The sequence below is a fragment of the Rhinoderma darwinii genome, chromosome 10 (assembly GCF_050947455.1).
Source record: "Rhinoderma darwinii isolate aRhiDar2 chromosome 10, aRhiDar2.hap1, whole genome shotgun sequence".
NCBI classification, from domain to species: Eukaryota; Metazoa; Chordata; class Amphibia; order Anura; family Rhinodermatidae; genus Rhinoderma; species Rhinoderma darwinii.
Window position 1 is genome coordinate 57387905 of NC_134696.1, and position 17786 is coordinate 57405690.

Sequence of the window (17786 nt, forward strand, 5' to 3'; positions counted from 1 at the left end):
AAATTTAAATAGCTATTTACATCAACCGATTTAAAATGTGTCTTTGTTGTGAATTTGTTAATAATGGTGTCAAAAGAAATGGTCAGGTCCAAAAAATCGATAGACAGAGCAGAAAAAGTGTGTGTAAAAGACAATCCTAAACTGTTCATATTTAGGGACTCAATAAAGGATATAGCCTCAGTCTCATTGCCCAACCAGATGAAAAGAAGGTCGGCAATGTAACGCTTATAAGGGGGGCTTAAAATCCAAACTATCACGCATTTTTTTCCATTGGTTCAAAAAATATCAACAAAAAGAAAGTTAGATATAGAGGAAGAAGAGGGGGCCGTAAACGGAACGCTAACAATAAGAACCCCACCAACCAATTTAAAGAAACATCGGACCAATCACTAAAAGTCAAACTATTTAATTTATCCTCATATGAATTTAACATACACGAGATCAGCCTCCTTGGTAAGGGTCTTTCCTTTTGCCCTGTTTCTACACCAAACACCTTTGATCTCTTCATGGACCTCAATCGTTTCGTCCGAAAGCTTACCCTAACTAGGCATTTCACTATGGCCAAAATGGTCCCAACCGTTCCGGTATTGACTCCTATCTCTGAATCCTCCACTTTAATTATTCCTCCAGTAATTATTGCCACTAATCTGAAGCCCAAATCAAGCTTCTACCCCCTGCATCACCAAGGTTCCTTTTTAGAAACCTTTTCTGTTCTTGTAGGCAATGAATTTAGATCCCTTGACAAACCCATCAATACTCCCTACAATCTCACCTACCAGGAGAGAAATTCCCTTAAATCACTTGCCAAAAATAATACCATTGTGATCCGTTCTGCTGACAAGGGCGGTGGAATTGTAATTATGGACAAAGACAAATACTTGGAGGAATCTTATAGAATTTTGGATGACAGTAGCTTTTATGTTAAATTAGCAGTAAACCCATTACCTACTCATATACCTAAATACGTTCACCTTTTAGACACAGCCTTTCATGAAGGAGTCATCACAAAAAAGGAAAGAGGCTTTCTTAATGTGCCCTTCCCAAATATACCTTTCCTATATCATCTCCCCAAGGTGCACAAATCCATCACAAATCCCCCTGGGCGCCCTATCATATCAGGCATTGGGTCCTTGACCAGTAATGTTTCACACTTCATTGACACTCACCTTCAACCTTTAGTAGTTAGCCTTCCGTCATATCTTAGAGACTCAACCCAAGTAATAAGAGAACTTCACTCAATAAATGTCACTAATTCTATGTACCCGATCAATTTTCTTACTGCTGATGTAACGGCCCTTTACAGTAACATTCCCCACTCCATGGGTCTTGAGGCCATTAGGTCTACATTATCTACCAAAACCTGTATGCCAGAGAATCAAACCGAATTTTTAATTAAATGTGTCGACTTTATTTTAAACCATAATTCATTCAGTTTTGACAATAAATTTTATAATCAAATTAAAGGATGCGCCATGGGCTCAAGGTTCGCGCCATCATATGCCAATTTGTATATGGGACATTTTGAAGACCTGTATATCTATCAAGATCACCCATTCAAAAGCAAAATTCTATTCTATAAGCGTTACATTGACGACCTTCTTTTCATCTGGTTGGGCAATGAGACTGAGGCTATATCCTTTATTGAGTCCCTAAATATGAACAGTTTAGGATTGTCTTTTACACACACTTTTTCTGCTCTGTCTATCGATTTTTTTGGACCTGACCATTTCTTTTGACACCATTATTAACAAATTCACAACAAAGACACATTTTAAATCGGTTGATGTAAATAGCTATTTAAATTTTAACAGTGCCCATTATCCCCCATGGATAAAAAATGTTCCCTTTGGACAATTTAGAAGAGTGAGAAAAAACTGCACAACGGACTCTGATTTTACAGAAGAATGTAATCTATTAGAAAAAAGATTCAGGGAATTTTTTTTTCCTTTGAGTCTCATCAAAGGGGCACGTCATAAAGCCTCTCTACTCTCCCAAGATTCATGCATTAAGCAAGAAAAAGTAATTAAAAATAAACAAAATTTCAGTAATAATTTCATGACAACATTCAATAGTGGGAACAAAAAAATCTGAGAGGTTCTGGATAAACATTGGTACATCTTGAAAAATGATCCCTTTTTAAAGACAGAATTACCTGATAGACCGATTATCACCTATAGAAGATCTAAATCTCTTAAAAACATTTTAGCACCCAGTAGACTAAAAAATCCCATGGTACCCTGTTCCACTTTGCTCCCTAGGACACTTGGCTCTTATAAATGTGGCCGACAGCGGTGTATGTGCTGCACCAACATAACTCATAAAGCCTCCACCTACACATCTACAGTAACCAAAGAATCTTTTAATATTAATAGCTTTCTTAATTGTGGAAGCTCTTTTGTTATTTATATGTTGGAATGTCCATGCCATCTCCAATACATTGGCCGCACTACGCAATGCTTACGGACAAGGATCAATAATCACAGATTTAACATAAACACTGGTTTTTTGAAACATAGTGTCTCTCGACACTTTTTTACCACACACAACAGCCAGTTCAGTAACATACTTATCACGCCTATAGAGCATATTCCACTCAATATTACCAACCGATTCAGTAAGCTTAAACAGCGTGAAAATTACTGGATTTTTAAAATGAAAACCCTCCAACCTGATGGCCTTAATGATGTATCAGAGTCCACCCTTGATTAGGGAATACTCAATTATAATTATTATACCTCTAATTTTATTTTATTTTATTTTCCTTTACCGATTTATATTATTTATTAATTTATTATTACTATATTGGTATTCGCCCCTTTATTATATATTGTTCGCTTACTACATAATTAATATTGATACTCTTTTTGTATGATATATCCCCATTCTTTTATGTTGAATTTCTTTCACGACATATTGCTCCTTTTTCAATCCTTTTGTGCCATCAATTATGATTTACCGACTTTTGCCGATTTTACTGCTCATCTTATTGATGTTATAACACTACATTATACATATTTTGGTTATCATATTGCTTGTTTTTTTCCCGTACAAAGTCTAGTTCATGAACAGTGTCCCCTTTTAAATATGAATTATTGCTCTTTTATCTGTATATTTCTGTTTTAGAATCAGTGCCGACAAAATGTCTTTCATTCCATATGTCATTTTTGCACCTAAAGATATGTTCTCCATACCTCACATTTATCTGTGGTTTATATTTATATATGTTCCATTTGTACTGGCATCTGTGATTATCCGGTTATCCCCGGTTAGCTTTTTAGCTTGCTGTTTAAAACATTCGTTTTGACACACTCCTCGTTATTTATTCAATGTTCTTCCTTATATTACTATTATCGTATTGCAATAGTTTCTATCATATGCTATATATTTTATTATTGATGTGATTATTTGTTCTTTCAACCTTTGAACTATGACGTCATTGGAACGCCCTGACCTCGTTCACATTGGCGGGTTTTTTCAACGTTTACATAGCTATTTAAACAAGATACTTGTGTGTGTTCCTTCATGACCTGATGAAGATGCCGGTGCGGCATTGAAACGCGTAGTCATATCACCAATAAATTTATTTATTATCCACTCTCCCGTACATCATCCATTACTCTTCCGAACTTTGTGCCCTTTCGGTCCCATTGAATTGCAGCAGCGCCCGCGGAGACTCCTTTTCAGCTTACCTAGCACATCCTCAGCGGTCATTTCAATTGAATTACCGGTCTCGAGTCCTGGCAGCAGCAGCATCTTTATCTCTCCATTGCTTTTTTATCATCGTGACCAGGTTAGTATTACTCTTCTCGTCTAATACTTTTTACCTTGTTAACCTGCACTATGTGGCGCCGTGTTTTCTGCTTCATCTCACCTTACTGCACAGAGATGCTATCCCTACAGCTCCTGTCTGTAAAATGGCCGCTGAGCTCCGTGCATAGACTTTTATTGCAGGCTTGAGCCCGCCCCTATGCTGCCTCCCGATTTGCTGGGAGAGCCGTTTGCAAGGCATTATGGGGTAGCCTGATGTCAGGTGATCTTCTGTAATCCTCCATTTTAGATGTAACATGTGGCAGGTGCCAAAATGTAGCCGGGTTCGGTCAAAACGGGTTCGGCCGAACCCGGTAAAGTTCGGATTCGCTGCGAACCGAACTTTTCCTGAAGTTCGGACCGAAACCGGGTTCGGTTGTCCCGATTCGCTCATCTCTAATTAAGGGCTTTTAAAGAAAAAACACATTGATAGGTAAAAAAGGTGCTGCAGCACTCCAATGAGTGCCGCGGTCCTGTCGAAGTCTAGGTAATAGTACGCAGGTAGCTCCTAAGCTCCCCATAGTGGGGGCTGCAGGAAGGCAACATTTTACGATTTTACTTTATGTTTATGTCTATATTAAGACATTTATTAGAATAGAATTTTGGATAAAATTAGACTAAAAAAATAAATTGTCTTTAACCCCTTAATGACCTTTTCACGGCGGCCTAATCAACGTCCTGCACGGGTCTCCTGTGCAGGCTGGAGTCGGGGCACGGCTGTCTGATGTCAGTCGGGCTCTTGCTCCAACGGTAGCAATCAAAGTTTACTTAGATCGCGGCCGTTTAAACCCTCAAATGCCGCAGTCAGCAGCGACCGCTGCATTTGAGTTGTTTACAAAGGGAGTGAGCTCCCTCTGTCACCCATCGGCGGCCCGCAAATACAATTGCGGACATCCGATGGGGTGCCATGGCATCCGGGAGCCTAACAAAGGCACCCAGGTCTGCCCTGGCTATATACCTATTAGGACGTGCCAGAGGCATGTCCCAATAGATGCCTGTCAGTTTTACACTGACAGGCAATAATGCTCTGGTATACGAAGTAAACCAAAACATTATATCTGCGATCTAAAGATCACATAGTGAAGTCCCCTAGTTAAACTGAAAAAATAATTAATGTGAAATAATAATGAATAAGGTGCACATTAAAAAAATAAAACAATTTTTTTTGCCCTAAAAAAATATTTCATTTAGTAAAAGGGTAAAACTAAAATAAAAACTACACATATACGGTAGCCCCGCAATTGTAATGACGAAAAAATTAAGTTATCATATTATTTAAACCGCAAGGTGAACCCCATAAAAAAAAACGCAAAAAAACAATGGCAAAATTGCAATTTTTTCCCCATCTCCCCCCAAAAAATAATAAAAGGTTAATCAATAAATCCCATATACCCCAAAATGGTAGCAATGAAGTCCCGCAAAAAACAAGCCCTCATATGGTAACATTGACGGAAAAATAAAAAAGTTATGGCTCTTGGAAAGAGGTGATGCAAAATAAAATTATTTTTAGTGTTTTTATTCTGCAAAAGTAGTAAAACATAAAAAAAAACTATACATATTTGGTATCGCCATAATCGTACCAACCAATAGAATAAAGGTAGCATGTTATTTACGCTGCACAGTAATCGGTGTACAATGCATACAACAATGGCTAAATTGCTTTTTTTTTAAACTCCCCCCAAAAAAAGTTAAGAAAAAAAACTCTACATACCCCAAAATGGTGGCATTAAAAAATACATCTCATCCCGCAAAGAACAAGTCCTCGTACAGCCATGTCCACGTGAAAATAAAAGTTATAGCTCTTCGAATGTGACGATGGAAAAACTAAAAAAAATTGCTTGGTCACTAGGGCCTAGAATGCATGGAAGGGGTTAAAGGGCCTTCAAACCAAAATATAAAAATGGCCTTACATAAGTAAATCACAAGTTAGCGCAGTAACGTAGAGCAGTGGCGGATCATCATTAGAGCAGTTTGGGCGGCTCCCATGGCCGCCAAAACCGCACGGGCCCCCTCATGCCCGGAGGGGGCCCCGATGCTAGCGACAACCACATTCACTTGTATTTGCGTCCTCAGGATCCTCCGACCCGCTCGTCCTCTACACCAAAAACTAGACGCTTACAACAGGTACAAAGACAGACACACACTGACATGTTCTGAAACGGTAGCTGCTCCAGCTTGCTGCCACTCACGCGGCGCACTCAGGGGGGGAAGCGCAGTGTGACACTATTTACAAGGGGAGGAGCGGTGTGACACTATATACAAGGGGGGGAGGAGCGCCTTGTGACACTATATACAAGGGGGGAGGAGCACCTTGTGACACTATATACAAGGGGGGAAGCGCTGTGTGGCACTATATACAAGGGGGGGACATGGTTTTGAAGATTACCAAGCCCAGGGTCAGAGATATTGTGTGGGAGCAGACCCATTTTATCTATATCAGTCCAATATTTTTTTCAAGTACAAAAAAATGCAACCAGATGTGGATGAGTGAGCCGGACCATCTCATGTTCATGGCCTCTCAAATAATTTTTATTTTTGGATAGACCAAAATTAGCCTAAAGCTCAGGGCATCTGTATGATCTAGTTAGCAAACTGTAATGATTTTTGTGCATAGTTACATAATAACATATGTATTTGATAAGGTTAAAAAAAGACACAGGTTAATCATGTCCAACCTATAAACCCACAGTGTGTACTTGCAGAAATTACATGAAATTGAGCTTCTGGGATTGTAATATAGGTAGATGCCAGTGGCGGATTAAGAAGACCATGGGCCCTGGGCTGTTACCCAAACTTGGGCCTCCCTTCTCCGCCGCGACCCTGCAGCGCCGTAACTATTGCTAACACTACCTTTTTGCACAAGCATTAACAAATGGGTGTGCAGGGACACATCCTCCGGACAAGGGTATTGGTAACACCAATTCTTCTATCAGTCCTGGACTGCACAAAGACGTTATGTGGAATACAAGGATTTCCTATAATAAACATGTCAGGAGAGGGGACAGGTTCTCTACAAATCCAGTGGCTCAAAGGTGACGACGTCTCAGATGCTAGTAGTTTTTTTTCCTCTTTTCTTCTCCATCCGGTCCAGAGCTCATGACGACTTCTCCTGGCCATGACCCATTTCTGCAGCCCTTAAATATAATATCACCATGCACTGCGCCCCTGAATATAATTGTGTCACACACTGTAAAGTAAAGCACACAGTGCCCCCTGTAGATAGCGCCAACCCCCATGTAGACAGCGCCACACACCCCCCCTGTAGATAGCGCTACACACACAACCCCCTGTAGATAGCATCACACACACAACCCCCTGTAGAGAGCGCCACACAGCCCCCTGTAGAGAGCGCCACACAGCCCCCTGTAGAGAGAGCCACACAGCCCCCTGTAGAGAGCCACACAGCCCCCTGTAGAGAGAGCCACACAGCCCCCTGTAGAGAGAGCCACACAGCCCACTGTAGAGAGCCACACAGCCCCCTATAGAGAGCCACACAGCCCCCTATAGATAGAGCCACCCAGCACTCCCCCTTGTATATAGTGCCACACAGTGCTCCCTTCCTTATATATAGTGCCACACAGCACTCCCCCCCTTGTATATAGTGCTACACAGCGTCGCTACAGTGCAGCCCTGGGATGTCATTTTATCCCACATGACTGCTGCAGTCTGTGATTGGCTGCAGCGGTCACATGGGGTGAAACGTCATCCCAGGAGGCCGGCCCGGACCAAGAAACAGAATTCTGGGCAAGTATAAGATTTTTATTTTTTCTAAATTGCGTTTTTACATAACATCTGTTATTTGTTGCGGTTTTTACCTCCCATTGAATTAAACTGGGAAAACCCGAAACAAATGAGCAGCATTTACGAAAATACAATTGACATGCTGCGGAGTAAAAAACCGCACCGCAGGTGAATTTCTGAGCTTTTTTACCCCACTTATCATATACGCAGCGTGTGGATGAGAATTGTTCACATCTAATCTACTCTGCTGCTACTGTATTAGGGGTTGTCCACGCTTAACAGAATTGCAGAATACAGTAGTGGCAAAGTGAGTGAGATTTACCAAATCTATTCCAGACGCTGCGTAAAATTTCCGACCAGACATTTTGTCCTGCGGTGCGTATTTCTCGTACTGCAGCATGTCAATTCCTGCTGCGGAAAGTGGACAGAATTGCTGCGTTTTTTCAGAGAAGATGTCACCATCCCCCAACATCGAGAAAAACGCAGCAAAATACGCAACATTTTCTGCAGCACAAATGCAGGAAATGGTGCTTTTTTTCGGAAAAGCGGAATTGCGGAATTGCTGCAGAAATATATATATATATATATATATATATATATACACACACACACACATACACACACACACTATATACATACATACATATGTACACATCACAGACACACCTGAATATGCACATTATACACATATAAAGTACACATTGTAAACACACATGAATATGCACATTATACACATATAAAGTACAGAATGTAAACACACATGAATATGCACATTATACACATATAAAGTACACATTGTAAACACACATGAATATGCACATTATAAACATATAAAGCACACATTGTAAACACACATGAGTATGCACATTATACACATATAAAGTACACATTGTAAACATACATGAATATGCACATTATACACATATAAAGTACACATTATAAACACACAAGTATGCACATTATACACATATAAAGTACACATTGTAAACACACATGAGTATGCACATTATACACAAATAAAGTACACATTGTAAACACACATGCACTTACCTATTATGTAGGATATTTGTGAAGGGCGTTCAGCAGGTTGATGTGGTGGGAGTCTTCACAGCGTTTCTCCTGCTCACAGCCCGACACAGAGCCCGCAGACAGTCTCCCCTCCCCCATGTCCCGAATGCTAGCAGCAGGAGGAGAGATGTGTAGAGCTGGAGGGGGAGTTTGAGCACAGACCACGGCTGCTAAGTAAGACAGAAGCTCACCTCGCCTCATGACAGGTGCGGTCCTGGCACCGTGGCTCCCTCCGGTGCTACCGACGCCATCGGGCTTGAGGCGGTTTGGGCGGCCGTGGTCCCCATGGGAGCCTTGGGCCCCAGGCGGCCACTCAAACCGCCCTAATGATGATCCGCCACTGGTAGATGCCCATCAATTCTGGTGCACCTTCATTAGGTCATACGTTGCCAAGTAAAACATGCGACAGTTGTTTCCATATGGAGTGTAGTTCGGGGTCCTATGTCCTTACGATAAAGGGAATTAAACTGGCTGACATTAATGGGGAATGTCGAGCAACAAGTTTGAGTGTATGCTGCAGAGTGTGGTATGCTATAATGGTACCCCTATCTGCTTTATCTATGGGGGTATCCTCAATTCCTGGGATAATTAGTATGTGATTTTACAATTCTCAGCACACAAAGCATAAAAATGCCCATATATTAATAAAAACGTAATAAGGAAAGGATTGCGGTGACCATATGGGAAAATAAGCCCCACACATATTGTCGTTCCAAGTAGCAGCTTCCTCAGAAGTACCCATATGGTTACGCACGATCCTTCCGTTATTAGTCTTATTTGTACTTAGTGGCTAATAACTGCTTAGTTATTTATGCATAGGAGAAAGTTATTGTTTTACTTGTATGTCACACTGTTAGGCTGGGTTCACACGACCTATTTTCAGGCGTAAACTAGGCGTTTTACGCCTCAAATTATGCCTGAAAACACGGCTCAAATACGTCGGCAAACATCTGCCCATTCATTTCAATGGGTTTGCCGACGTACTATGCCGACGACCTGTAATTTTACGCGTCGCTGTCAAAAGATGGCGCGTAAAATAACAGCGTCGTCAAAGAAGTGCAGGACACTTCATGGGACGTAATTTGAGTAGTTTTTCATTGACTTCAATGAAGAACAGCTCCAAATTACGGCCGTAATTGTCGCCTCGCAAAACGCGGGTACGAGCAATTACGTCTGAAATGCAGGAGCTGTTTCTCCTGAAAACAGCTCCGTAATTTAAGCCGTAATTGACGTTATCGTGTACCCTTATACAAATAACAGTTTTATACGCACTTGTTTTTTTCAGCGTGATCTCTCGCTGTGTCTGCACTGCCAGAAGCTGGGCGTTCTGAAGAGAAGTGGATGATACTTCTCGTCAGAACGCCCAGCTAGTAAAAGTAGTAAAAACGCCCCGATGTACGCACATAATACACGCCCACTTGGACTTTTACTTTAAGCACGCCCACTTGGACTTTTGCAAGCCTCATTTGCATAAATACAAAAATGGTCATAACTTGGCCAAAAATGCTCGTTTTTTAAAAATAAAAACGTTACTGTAATCTACATTGCAGCGCCTATCTGCTGCAATAGCAGATAGGGGTTGCAAAATCTGGTGACAGAGCCTCTTTAAAGTCCAAAAAAAAAAACTTTTCACATTTTTTCTCTAAAGTAATGTAAACAAATTTCAAAAATACACAAAATTGGTATCGCTGCTTCCGTAAAAGTCCTAACTATTACAATAAAGAATGTGAAAAATAAAGAATTTAAAATGGCAAAATCGCAGTTTTTTGGTCACCTTGACTCACCTTGACTAAAAAGTGCTAAAAAAGCTGTATGTACCAAAACATGGTACCAATAAAAACTACAGCTCGTCCCGCATAAAACAAGCCATCACACAGCTCTATTGACGGAAAAATAAAAAAGTTATGGCTGTCAGAACGCGCAGAGGGAAAAATTAAAAAGAAAAAGCAAAACATGGATCAGTCTGGAAAGGGTTAATCACTTTCTAATGAAAAAGCATTTGTGACCACATGTGGGGTATTGCCGTACTCGGGAGAAATTGCTTCACAAATGTTGGGGTGCTTTTTGTCCTTTATCCTTTGCGAAATTGAAAAAATTCAACATTTTAGTGGAAATAATGTTGATATTAATTTTCACGGCCTAATTCTAATAAATTCTGCAAAAGACCTGTGGGGTCTAAATGCTCACTATACCCCTAGATAGATTCCTAAAGTGGTGTCGTTTCCCAAATGGGGTTACTTTTGGGGGGCTTCCAATGTTTTGGGCCCTCGGGGGCTTTGCAAATTCGACATGACACCCAAAAACTATTTCAGCTAAAATTGAGCTCCAAAAGCCAAATAGCGCTCCTTCCATTCTAAGCCCCGCTGTGGGTCCAAACAGCACTTTATTACCACATATGGCGTATTTACGTAATCGGGAGAAATTGTTTTACAAATGTTGGGGTGCTTTTTCTCCTTTATTCCTTGTAAAAATTAAAAATGTTTACGTTTTTTCAGCAAAAAAGTTGATTTTTACCTTTACAGACTAATTCCAATGAATTCAGCAAAACAACTGTGGGGTCAAAATGTTAACTTTACCCCTAGAAAAATTCTGTGACGGGTGTAGTTTCCAAAATGGGGTCACTTTTGGTGGGTTTCCACTGTTTTCATCCCTCCAGTGCATTGCAAATGCGACACGGTACTGAAAACTATTCCAGCAAAATCAGAAATCCAAATGGCGCTCCTTCTCTTCTGAGCCCTGCTGTGGGTCCAAACAGCAGTTTATTACCATATATGGGGTATTGCTATAATCGGTAGAAATTGCTTTACATATGTTGGGGTGTTTTTTTTACTTTATTCCTTGTAAATGTAAAAGGTCTATGTTTTTTCAGAAAAAAAGTAGATTTTCATCTTCACATACTAATTCAAATAAATTTAGCAAAAAAAATGTGGGTTCAAAATGCTAACTATACCCCTAGATAAATTGCTTGAGGGGTGTAGTTTCCAAAATGGGGTCTATTTTGGGGGGTCTTTACTGTTTTGGCACCACAAGACCTATTCAAACCTGACATGGTGCCTAAAATATATTCTAAAAAAGGAGGCCCCAAAATCCTCTAGGTGCTCCTTTGCTTCTGAGGCCGGTGTTTCAGTCCATTAGCATGCTAGGGCCACATGTGGTATATTTCTAAAAACTGCAGAATCTGGGCAATAAGTATTGAGTTGCGTTTCTTGGGTAAAACCTTCTGTGGTACAGAATAAAATGTATTACAAATGAATTTTGGCAAAAAAAAAATGAAATTTGTAAATGTCACCTCTACATTACTTTAATTCCTTTGAAACGCCTAAAGGGTTAAAACACTTTCTGAATGCTGTTTTGCATCATTTGAGGGGTGCAGTTTTCAAAATGGGGTGATTTATGGGGACTTTCTACTATATAAGGTGCTCAAAGCCACTTCTAACTTGTAGTCTTGTAACGTCCTAGAAAAATAAAAGGATGTTCAAAAAAACAATGCAAACATAAAGTAGACATATGGGAAATGTAAACTAGTAAGTATTTTGTTTGATATTACTATCTGTTTTACAAGCAGGATCATTTAAATTTAGAAAAATTCACATTTTTGCAAATTTTCTCTACATCTTGGTGTTTTTTACAAATAAATATTGAATTTATCGACCAAATTTTTTCACTAACATAAAGTACAATATGTCTCAGAATCACTTGGATAGGTAAAAGCATTCCAAAGTTATTACCATATAAAGTGACACATGTCAGATTTGAAAAATTGGCTTCGTCCTGAAGGCCAAAACAGGCTCAGTCCTTATGGCAGGGGCGTAGCTAAAGGCTCATGGGCCCCGATACAAAAGTTCTTATTGGGCCCCTCCCCCCCCACAAACTTCTCATAGCCGACGGTCCGGAGCTTTCAGTTGCATCGCTGGGTCTCCTAAGTGACCCAACAATGCAGCACTAGCAGCCGGGGGCGTCACTAAGGACTTAAAATGTCAGGGGAAATAACTAAATACATATGTGTCCGCCCAAAAAAAATGTGTGTGTGTGTGTGTGTATAGGAGACAGCATAGTATATCTATAGCACTACGACCCTATAAACTATGGATAGGATTAGATACATTGGCTCAGCAAACAGTATCACACATGATAGGATTAGATACAGTGGCTCAGCAGACAGTATCACACATGATAGGATTAGATACAGTGGCTCAGCAGACAGTATCACGCTCAGCAGACAGTATCACACATGATGGGATTAGATATACAGCTCAGCAGACAGTATCACACATTATAGGATTAGATACAGTGGCTCAGCAGTCAGTATTACACATGATAGGATTAGAGATAGGGCCCAGCAGACAGTATCACACATGATGGGATTAGATACATAACTCAGCAGACAGTATCACACATGATGGGATTAGATACAGTAGCTCAGCAGACAGTATCACACATGATAGGATTAGATACAGTGGCTGAGCAGACAGTATCACACATGATAGGATTAGATACAGTGGCTCAGCAGACAGTATCACACGATTGGATTAGATACATTGGCCCAGCAGACAGTATCACACATGATCGGATTAGATACATTGGCCCAGCAGACAGTATCACACATGATGGGATTAGATACATAACTCAGCAGACAGTATCACACATGATGGGATTAGATACAGTAGCTCAGCAGACAGTATCACACATGATAGGATTAGATACAGTGGCTGAGCAGACAGTATCACACATGATAGGATTAGATACAGTGGCTCAGCAGACAGTATCACACGATTGGATTAGATACATTGGCCCAGCAGACAGTATCACACATGATCGGATTAGATACATTGGCCCAGCAGACAGTATCACACATGATTGGATTAGATACATTGGCTCAGCAGACAGTATCACACATGATAGGATTAGATACAGTGGCTCAGCAGACAGTATCACACATGATTGGATTAGATATAGGTCCCAGCTCGCTGACATTGCGGCTCCAGCGTTGGACCCAGGAAAGGTAAGAATAATAATTTTGCTTCTTTATGTGTTACTAATTATTTTTGTGTGTTTGTGTTATTTTACAGGTTCGGTTGTTGGACTACTTCGGATTCGAGGACTTCAATGACAGTGTTTTTTTTATTCACAATAAAATGGTTAATAGGGGTTGTATTTTTTTATTTCAATAAAATATTTTTTCTATGTATTTTTGTAAACTTTATTATTACCGCCTTAGTAATAGCCACTGGCTGATTGACAACCTCCATTACTAAGGCGGGGCTTAATGTTAGCAGGTGCAGAGGTTAACACTAACCCCCATTATTACCCCGGTACCCACCGCCACCAGGGGTACTGGGAAGAGCCGGGTACAAACCAGTACCCGACCATCTGTAGTGATGGTCAGGCACCGGGGTGGCCGCAGGCTGGTAGTACTAGGCTGGGATAGGCCAAAAACACTGGCCCTTCCCACCCTGGTAATGCTGCCTGCTGCTGCTGTGTTGTATCTGGCTGGTTATGAAAATTGGGGGGGACCCCACATCGTTCTTTCCAATTATTTTCTATTTTATTTTTTTTAAATGATGTGGGGTTCCCCCCCTTTTTCATAACCAGCCAGATACAATAAAGCAGCAGCAGCCTAGCATTACCAGGGTGGGAAGGGCCACTGTTTCTGGCCTGTCCCTGCCTGATAATACAAGCCTGCGGCCGCCCCGTTACCCGACCATCACTACAGATGGTCAAGTACTGGATTGTACCCAGCTCTTCCCATCACCCCTGGTGGAGGTGGGTATCGGGATAATAAAGGGGGTTAGTTTTAGCCTCTGCACCGGCTAACAGTAAGCCCCGCCTTAGCAATGGACGCTGTCAATCAGCCGGCGGCCATTACTAAGGCGGTAGTAATATAGTTTAAAAAAAAAACACAAAAGACATAGAAAAAATATCTTATTGAAATAAAAAAAATAAAACACACAACGCTCATTAACCATTTTATTGATAATAAAAAAAGCTGTCATCGGAGTAGTCCTCGAATCCGTCGTAGTCCAACGACCGAAGATGTAAGAAAACACACAAAAAAACTATTAGTAACACGTGTTAGGCTTAGATACAGGGCCCATGTGTGATACTGTCTGTGGGACCCTGTATCTAAGCCTACAAGGTATACAGTATAAGATTACGGTGTGCTGGAGCCCTGTATCTAAACCTACCGTGTGGTAGGCTTAAATACAGGGCCCATCAGACAGGATCACACATGGGCCATGTATGTAAGGCTACCATGTGATTGGCTTAGATACAGGGCCCAGTAGACAGCATCACACAATCTGTGATCCTGTCTCATGGGCCCTCTAAGCCTGCTACATCGTAGGCTTAAAGGGGTTGTCCTTTCCCTAAACATTGATGGCCTATCCTCAGGATAGGCCATCAATAGCTGATGTGTCGGGGTTCGACGCCCGGGAGCACGCCAATCAGCTGTTTTGAAGGGGCCGCAGCACTCGTACGAGAGATGCTTCCCCTTCATTTCCCTTACTCGCTCACACTGTGAATCGCCGACACGGATTCACAGTGTGAGCAAGTGACCGGAATGAAGGGGAAGCAGCTCTCGCCAATCAGCTTCAGCAGACAGGGATATTAATCTTACCGTCCTCTTCAGCCACGGCGGAAGTGCTGCCCTGACTGTATCCAGGATCACGATGTTGTGCGCGGCGCATAGCGTTGTGACGTCATGCGCTGCGCACAGCTCTGTGACGTCAGGACCTCCGCTGCGCTCCGTACAGGAAGGTAAGTACTGTCAGTTACTATAGTAACAGGGGCCTGCGGCCCGAGTTACTATAGTGACTTTTTATTGATGTGGTGCGGGGGGCCGGTCGCAATTGCGATCGCTGCGACCCCTATAGCTACGCCACTGCCTGAAGGGGTTAACTAAGGGGATCTAATAGATGTCCTAAGTAAACAAACCAGCAAGTAAAGAGCCCCTGAACTCCCACTCGAGGTTTTGCAAGAAACCACACCATCTATGCAAAACGAGTCCCATCTACAGCACTTTAGTGTATATGATGCTGTGGATACAACCATGTGGTCACTTGCAAGCCCTATTGGAATATACTGGCCAGTTTGCTAGCCATATAAGAGCCTTTTTTTCCCCCCATGCACCTGATAATTGCAGAACTGAATATTTTGGATAATTTATAGTCTGTTAGGATGGACAGAACAATCTTATTCACCACATTAGTTAGCTATTTAGTAAAAAGGATTAAAATGATTGAAGCATATGCTCAGATATCGCCTCCTCTCTCACTGCATGCAGTCTCACAAACACACTGAGGAAAGGATAGAGACAATGCATCCCCCTCCTCCTTGTTTTTATTAACCCCTTCGGGAACGGCCGCACGGCGCGGCCCTGACACAGTCGCAACGTGTCCAACAACCGCACAGGCACTATGTAGGAGCGGCTGTCTAATACCTTGTTATGGGGTATTCCGGTTACATGCGCATGCCGCTCCATTCATTCTCTATGTGAGCTCTGGAGACTGCCGAGTGCAGTGTTCGGCTTCTTCCGCCGCTGCCATTGAGAATGAATAGGGGGTAAATTGTTGTAATTTGCAAAATCGTGTGGCCATAAAGGGTGTATTAATTCATGGCTGCACGATTTTGCAGATAAAGGGAAAGTTTGCCCGCGTTAACATGCGGCTACTAACAGGCTGCTTGACAGCCGCACTGAACATGGTGTCGGCGCGGTTGTTAGCCGAGTTGCGATGGTGTCAGGGCCGCTCCGTGTGGCCCTACCCTTAATGACCAGGAATATTTTGGCCTTAATGACCGAGGATTATTTTTTTTTTCACTGTCGCATTCCAAGAGTCATGAAGTTTTTTTTATTATGTTGACAAAGCTGTATCTGTATAAAGGCTTGTTTTTTGTGGGACTAGTTGTGTTTTTCAATTGCACCATTTTTGGATGCATATAATATATGAATTAAAGGGGTTTTCTCAGAGACATTTATGACATATCCACAGGATATGTCATAAATGTAAGATAGATGCGGGTCCCACCTCCGGGACACGCACCTATGTCTATAAGGGGGCCCCCTAAACCCCGTTCTACAGCTCTGTGTTGTGACTGAAGCGTGTGATTTCCGACCATGAATTACGCAAGCGACGTAGCTGTATTTCCGCTCATCATTTACTCAGCGTGTGGATGAGATTTGTTCAATTTATCTTCCATAATAATTGTTAACTATAAAATGTATACTAAAATAGAGCAACTTACCAGAGCAGACAAAGTCAGCAATACAGATAGATTTACGCAAAAACCAAGTTCGGATATATGAATCGAAGAAATCAAGTAGCAAGAACAACAAACATAGTAGTCCCGCCACAATGCCAAAACCGATTGCATATCCACAAGCTGCAGGATTTTCATTCAGAACACAGTTCAGTTTAGAGGAAATGGGCAAATTTTGGAATCCTCCTGACGTAATGGACGCACATACAATAACAGAAAAAATCTATAAAACACAAAACACAACCACAGTTCAATTACCACTTAATACGTAATTAATAATAAAAACTGGTATTGCATAAAGCTGGATACAACAGAAAGGAGAAGTACCAGTCTTTCCTTTATACTTTTCCTTTCCATTTGGATCCACTACTGCGTTTGCTTCAGAAAACTGCATTTACACACAAAGTTTACATGCGTTTTTAGTGGTGTTTTTTACTGCAATTGTTTTTTTACAAAACCACTGCGGCCAGATGTTACCTTAAAGGGGGTTTTTCCAGAATCAGCAATTGTCACCTATCCACAGGATAGGTGATAATTGTCTGATTGCTGCAGGCCCAACTGCTGGAACCCCACTCATACTCGAACGGGAGTCCCGAAGCCCTTGTTCTTTTCCACTGCTTAACCACAGTGAGGAGGACTTTGAATGTAGCGGCGGATGAGCATGCTTGCCGACACTCCAGTCAAAGACTATCTGAATAACGTTAAGCCGCTCCATTCAAGCTCCTCCTTACTGCGGAAGTGCCCCCGTGTTTGGAATCAGTGGGGGTCCCAGCGGAGGGGCCGCCAGCAAACCTGTGGATAGGTGATAATTGTCAATTTTGGGAGTAATAAAAAGTGAGAGCCTACATACACAGGGTTTAGGTTTTTTTGTATTCCTGAAGCGTTCTCCATGTCAATGGTGTTTTGTTTTCAAA

The 17786-nt window shown here is 41.6% G+C and overlaps 1 protein-coding gene across 9 annotated transcripts in view; it reads right to left on the reverse strand.

Annotated features, from left to right (window-relative positions):
- SYNGR4 (synaptogyrin 4) overlaps positions 1–17786 on the reverse strand; it is a 126482-nt gene that overhangs the window by 80529 nt on the left and 28167 nt on the right. For all 9 annotated transcript variants that reach the window (XM_075839961.1, XM_075839964.1, XM_075839960.1 and 6 more), the window contains one exon: positions 16858–17095. In XM_075839961.1, coding sequence (XP_075696076.1) covers positions 16858–17095 — 238 coding nt within the window. The remainder of the gene's footprint in view (positions 1–16857; positions 17096–17786) is intronic.